The following is a 6,409-nucleotide window of genomic DNA, read 5'->3' on the forward strand; positions in this document are numbered from 1 at the left end:
CATGATGTGATTGACGTGCACACATGCCTGCTCCTAAAGTGTGGTCTTGATCTGGTTAGATGCTGTGAAGCCGTTTTTCTTAACCATGGAAATAATTCTGTCATCATGCACTCCATTTGTCTTCGCTGGTCTTCCAGGCCTGTTGGGAGCTGCTGACTTGATCACTGCATTTATACTTCTTAAGAATGTTGCTTCGGCCATTCCTAATTATTTCATTATTGCTCTTATTTATTTGGGTTTTTCAAGCTAACTTGTCTCCCTCACTTGAAATGACATCTCTTATGAGCCTCATGTTTTAAAAATAACAATAAAAACTATAAAATAAAAATTCTACACTTTGAATCAACCTCAGACATTGTGTGTTTAATTTGTCGTTTGACTCAAAAATGACTGTACAGAAGCAAAACTACAAAAACAGTGTCTCTGTCCAACAAATTGAGGACCAAACTGTTTCAAGAAACCTAGCAGGGATCTTAAAAGGACACATCACCTCCAAATCAAATACAGTAGTTTGTGTGAGAACTGCCTTCGTTCTACCACATTGCACTCACCACCCACATCAAACATAGTGTTTTGGTGCTTTGAGCACCACAAGTATACTCTGTAGCTTCCTTTTATTCAAGCAGACAAACATCTTCAAAACTGGGCAACTTATCCAAGAACAATGATTGACAAATAATGACTCGCACATTTGATTCTGGGGCGAACTGTCAACTTGAAATTGAGTTTGAGCCACAGACAAGAGAAGATAAAAACAGCACGCTCGTAATCGTGCTGGGGTTTTCAAACCAACACGTGCGACGATAAACGACAGCAAGGAAAAAAATGAGCAAGGCAAAGCAAATGTATACTCTGGTCTTTTTATTTATTGATGTAGTCTCAGGAATAATTAAATCATTCAACACTTTTGCACCTGCTTAGGTTTTTCTGATTTTCTGTCTTAAATTTCCCCCTCTTCATATTATACTCTGTTTCTCTCTGAGAGCAAATCGCCAGCTGGAATGTCGTGCAGCCTCATTTAATATTTTTCTTTATTTGAAAGTTAAAATCTGAAAATAGTCACTGAAAGAGGGAGGGATGTTTAGCCACATCGGAACTGCTAGTGCATCGGTGTCACAGATCATAGGTGAGATACTTGAATGCTGGATATTTCTTACATATAAACCTGTTATCAAAGAGAAATGAAACCACTGGCTAAATAAGGCCACGAAAACAATTTTCACACCAAACCGAACGGAATATAATGCACGTCACACACGCACACACAAGCTGCTGTCAGTTATCTGCCAACACGCTGACCCCATTATCTACAGGTGTATCAACAGCGCTTTTGGTTTCACCCCGAAAACCACGGTTCCACTTTCCCGGTTACATCAACATATATACAGTTGCGCCAACATAGAAAAGCATGCTTTTGCATATTAGAAGGTTGTTCGGTAAACTTTACACTAAATCCATAACATTTATTAGTACAGCATTGTTCCAACCAGCAGCAATGATTAAGACTAACAAATATAGTCTGAGGAAACAGGCTATTATAATTCGCTTTTATTACAGATCTTGTACAGTATTAACATGCCTTACGATGCAGTATTACTATCATCCTCTCTCCTTATTTTATTATTTTTTTTGTGAACAAACTCCCCCCCAAAAAAACCCCAAAACAAAAAAATGCAACAGTCTGATCTAATTAGCTAATTAAGGAAAAAATAACTCAACAAAATAAAGAAACACCCCATTTAAAAAAAACAGACAACACCTTCTGTACAACAACAGTGAGTCTAGAGTAATTTTGTGCAACATGAAATAGCGAGACACGCATAATGTCATGCCAGTTAAGGGTGGATAAATCCGCATGAGAAGCGATGCTGCACAAACGGATTGAAAAATAAAAACAAAAATGTAAAACTATGTAAGCTCTCTTAATATTGCCAGTCACATGCTGTGCTGCATCACTCTCCACAGGGCAGGCCAATAGCAGCATTTTTTTTTTCTGAGCCACAGAGCTGGTACAGAGTGCCTGTTCTGTCATCTGTATCACTTTAGATATCACACCTCGCTGATGCCAGACAAACTGTTTTAACCCCGTTTGTGCCAGGCAACTCAACTAGAACAAATCTTTATTTACAGCAGCGGCCTGTTGCAAGCCCACGAGCCAGTACTGGGATATCTCCATGCAGATTGGGAAGCAGTAATGTACAGTGATACTGGGGTTTCTTTTCTTTTTCTTTTTTTTAACTAGCTGCCTTTAGCAGTAAATGCACATTAGAATAAAGGGAAAGAAACTATATGACGCAAAAAAAAAAAATCAATAAATATTAATATTAAATATATTGTTTCAGACTGTCCAGAAAGTTGACACATTTTGTTTAATTCAGCATAAATAAAACTAAATCATAGCTAAAAGTTTTGATCTATGAAGAGCATAATTTGGTTGCAGTATGGACAGTTATATTACATTTATCTGTACGAGTATAATAGTAATAGTACTCCCACTATAATATTATGACATTCTTTGTAATTTACACCAGGTCTGTAGTTTCTGAGGGAAGGCTGCTCTGCCATCACGATTTGAGATCCATCACAATTGCTGAGCTAATTAAATGTTGGTGGAGGTCTGCAAAGTAGAGCAAATCCATATACCTTTACAGTAATATTATACAGTACATATTTATTTGTTTATAGATTGTAAAAAACTTAGATAAAGTTTGCTTGTAAATGATTAAAAATGCTCACCACAGATTCAAACAAATCAAATTAATCAAAGAACGGAAAAAAAATAAAGAAGTATTTCGAGGGTGGATGGTGGGGGGGAGATGGTGGGAGGGGAGAAAGCCACTGAGAGTCACCCCCTGGGAGCTTTTCAGCATTTTTCCTCTCTATGTAAACACAATGGAACCCCTATAACCACAACCTGGAGCTGGCACCCAGGCTCTTCCCCACTTTACTGACCCGGCCCTTCACTTTTTGTTCTTCAGCTGATTGGCCAGCCAGTCCAGACCCTCGTACAGGCCGTCCCCACTGGTGGCACAGGTGGCTTGAATGTACCAGTTGCGGTGACGTAAGGAGTGCAGGCCCAGCTTGTCTGTGATCTCTGCGGCGTTCATGGCATTGGGCAGGTCCTGAACAAAATCACAGAGGACAAAGTGTCCGTCAGGAAGTTGGTGAGGCAAGAGGCGTAAAAGCAGGGGGAAACGTAATGTGGCGCATACCTGTTTGTTGGCAAAGACTAGAAGAACAGCATCCCTCAGCTCGTCTTCAGCCAGCATCCGCATCAGCTCCTCTCGAGCTTCGTTGACCCGCTCGCGGTCATTGCTGTCCACCACAAAGATCAAACCTGCAGGAATAAGTTTAAACCGAACAAAAACAATCAGGTCACATCACATTGTTAGAAAAGCATATTGTCAAAGCATGTTTAATGGTTGTCCGGGATTTGAACATGACTAGGATGATGATAATTTGAAACAGCTGGAGCCTGTATGCAAATGACATCATCTGAAGGATTAGTCAGATTTTGTCCTCAGGTGCTGGGGGCGAGCGTGCGCTCCAGGATCCGCAGCAGGACTGGAGAGGCCTTTTTTTTAAAAAAAACTCTAACCATGCCGGCTGGTCTTTCACCTAAGATGCTTTTGATGCATCTCACCCTGGGTGTTCTGGAAGTAGTGTCTCCAAAGAGGACGGATCTTGTCCTGGCCACCCACGTCCCACACAGTGAAGCTGATGTTCTTGTATTCCACTGTCTCTACATTGAAACCTGGGGTGGATGGGACAACAAGCAAATAGAAAATGGGTCACATAATCTGGACAATCTCTAAGACGCAGGGTTTTTTTTATTTAGAGGCAGACAGTCACACACCAATTGTGGGGATGGTAGTGACGATCTCCCCCAGCTTCAACTTGTACAGGATGGTGGTTTTCCCTGCAGCGTCCAGCCCCACCATGAGAATCCTCATCTCCTTCTTGCCTATCAGGCTCTTCAACAGGTTCCCAAAGATGTTTCCCATGATGACTCGGGAGGAGAGGAGGTGGGGGCACAACTGCAACAAAACTGTTACACGGGCTGCTTTGTTGCTATACATAGCAACAAGCAGCCAAAACAAACCGTGAACCACGTTTAGAGAGTCGAAACCACACATGCACATGCACACACACACACACACACACACACACACACACACACAAAGAAACATGTGGTGTGACAGTAGCTGTTCAAAAGCACCTCTCAGCATTGGCACCTCCCTTACGGCTCACAGCCGTGCCCCCTCAGAGGAAAGCCAGGAAACGTATACTTCACACCCGGCAGGCAGCTGACCTGACTCGAAAGCTGCTCCTTTACAGTGACAGCTCACTGGGAAAAGAGGCGGCCATGCTGGATCTCTGTTATGTGGCTCAGCTTTCATGTGGTGCTGAGTAACCACCTTTTTATGCTCTTTTTAGGCAACTGAAGATATGCCAGGGTAACACTCATTTCATATTACGTTATTATGACACATAACCTAAGGCTGTCTATGGTTGCACACAGTCAGGCTCACAGAGCTGAGGGAGGAGGGTGGCCCTTCAGTGGTAATGGGCCCTTTACAGGCCAACCTTGCCTGTTAACTTGTGCTAACACACACTACACGGGTCGCATTGGTTTTTAGAGGGTTATTTTAAACCAGCCGTGGCAGTCTTCTGTGTGGCAGTGAAGTATCCCTCTTGTCTGTTTTAATGACTGGCTGCTTTACCTCTGACTAGCTAGGTTTCCATTCATTTCTATCAAAAGCACGGGCAGCAGGTGCTAGCGTAGCCCGTTGCAGCTGCAGTGGCCGCACATCCACACACATCTGTCATAATGCGAGGCGAAGACGGCGGATGCTGCAGTCGAAGCAGGCGATGAATTTTGAACCCATATCACGTTTCTTTCGGCTCGATAACATTCATTTTTCGAACATAATCTGCTTGCTATCCTATGAGCTAATATCGTCGGTATTTAATTGAAAACATAAATAAAATCTCCGGGTCAATTTGTGTGCTATAATCCCCCCTCTTACAGTCACGACAAACGCGCCAGTCGGCCTCATGTCGTACATTAAGGGTCGTTCATTTCCCCCCTCCCAGCATTTAAAAGGCAACTCAAGCGGTGATAATTTAAACCACCTTTTTAGCGCTCGTATACCTCTTTCAGGAATTTCACTATTTGCATCTCGTTCTCACTTACCCGTCAACGGCAGGAAGGGTACCAGCTGGATTCAGGCGAAGGACTGGATGATAGTCTCGCGATGAGCTGCAGCTGTGACACTGCGCGTTCTCGCGGTAGTTGGATTGCCAATCTCTCATCGCGCGGCGACTTGTTAAAAGCCAGGAGCACTGCTGTCTCCAGCTCTGAACAGTTACTGTATGCACCATCACCTTACAGCTTATTTGAGGCTTATCTTGTTTTCTTGAGGGATATCAAAGAATAATAAATAGTTTGATAGCGTTGTTCCCACTATCTAACATATGACATACACGTTTTAGAGGGCCCAAACCAGTTTTAAACGAGAGCCTGCAGGCAAACACGCTTGAATAATTAAAACAGGAATCATCTTAATGAATAAGTAAATGGCTGACTGTAACAGGATGCCAAGTGATACTTCCTGGCAGTGTTTCACAGATAATGAGGTGACAGGAGGGGACAAAAGCATAGACTGACTCGATGTTGCAGTTGGTTTACCTTTGAGCATTATTTTATTTATTAAAAATGTCAAGTATTTCTATGGCTTTTTGGCGCCTATGCTATTTAATGAGATTGCTTCATGCAGTGAGTCCAAACCGCTGCAGACTCACTTCCCTCATAGTTATAAGATGTTTTTCTTCTTTTCTGTAGCCATCTTTTTAAAATTAAAAAAAAAAAGGTTTTGAATGAAGTTAAATAAAACCAAACCTGGGGTCAATGCCATCTCTCTTTCTTGTTTTCTGTCATGCAGTTTGCATTGTACACTTGCAAACTGCACTGCACTTTGAAATTAAAGGACATTTTTAAAAAAAGAAGCCACCTAAAGAAGAAGCCAATGTGAACAAACGGCACTCCGTCAAACCGCCCCTGCAGCCATAGGTGAGTCCAACATTTGCCTCATTCCTCCTCTGTGCTGCGTGCCAGTCAGTGGTCCAGTAATAGATGTGTTTATCAATTCAGCGGTGGAGGCAGCGAGGAATAAAGAGGGGAGCAGATGTTTGCAGCTGCAGACCAGATTACGGGGTGGAGTGGATGGTGGGGTGAGCATGCAGGAGTTTGTGTGCGCGGGGAGTTTGGAGAGGGTTACAGGGGGGTTAAAGCGGGCCCGGGTGGTGGCAGGAGAGGTAGGGTGGGGAGTTATGACTTAAGGGAGCCTTTCCTCTGAAGTGTCTGCCAGCGTGCACCCCAGCAAACACAATCACAAGTCTCGTTGGT

At 43.0% G+C, this 6,409-nt stretch overlaps 1 protein-coding gene across 4 annotated transcripts; it reads right to left on the minus strand.

Annotated features, from left to right (window-relative positions):
- Positions 1-1,533: 1,533 nt before the first annotated feature.
- On the minus strand, positions 1,534-5,267 carry arf3a (ADP-ribosylation factor 3a). 4 transcript variants are annotated; one of them, XM_031746949.2, is made up of 5 exons: positions 5,198-5,267; positions 3,857-4,071; positions 3,644-3,754; positions 3,213-3,337; positions 1,534-3,122 (listed from the first exon to the last, which is right to left on the minus strand). In XM_031746949.2, the coding sequence occupies exons 2-5, from the start codon at positions 4,002-4,004 to the stop codon at positions 2,961-2,963; spliced, it is 546 nt and encodes a 181-aa protein (XP_031602809.1). In that variant the 5' UTR covers positions 4,005-4,071; positions 5,198-5,267; the 3' UTR covers positions 1,534-2,960. The 4 variants fall into 4 exon arrangements, with proteins under 4 accessions (XP_031602809.1, XP_039459813.1, XP_031602810.1 ...); XM_039603879.1 differs by having other exon boundaries at positions 3,857-4,048; positions 5,198-5,251; XM_031746950.2 differs by having other exon boundaries at positions 3,857-4,037; positions 5,198-5,227.
- Between the last annotated feature and the right edge of the window lie 1,142 nt (positions 5,268-6,409).

The sequence above is a fragment of the Oreochromis aureus genome, linkage group 20, assembly GCF_013358895.1.
Source record: "Oreochromis aureus strain Israel breed Guangdong linkage group 20, ZZ_aureus, whole genome shotgun sequence".
NCBI classification, from domain to species: Eukaryota; Metazoa; Chordata; class Actinopteri; order Cichliformes; family Cichlidae; genus Oreochromis; species Oreochromis aureus.

Coding starts and splice junctions, on each gene's coding strand:
- arf3a (XM_039603878.1), bottom strand. CDS start 4,229: ATGCTGAGAGGTGCTTTTGAACAGCTACTGTCACACCACATGTTTCTT. Junction 3,338..3,643: donor CTACTTCCAGAACACCCAGG/GTGAGATGCATC, acceptor TTATTCCTGCAG/GTTTGATCTTTGTGGTGGAC. Junction 3,123..3,212: donor TAGTCTTTGCCAACAAACAG/GTATGCGCCACA, acceptor GATTTTGTTCAG/GACCTGCCCAATGCCATGAA.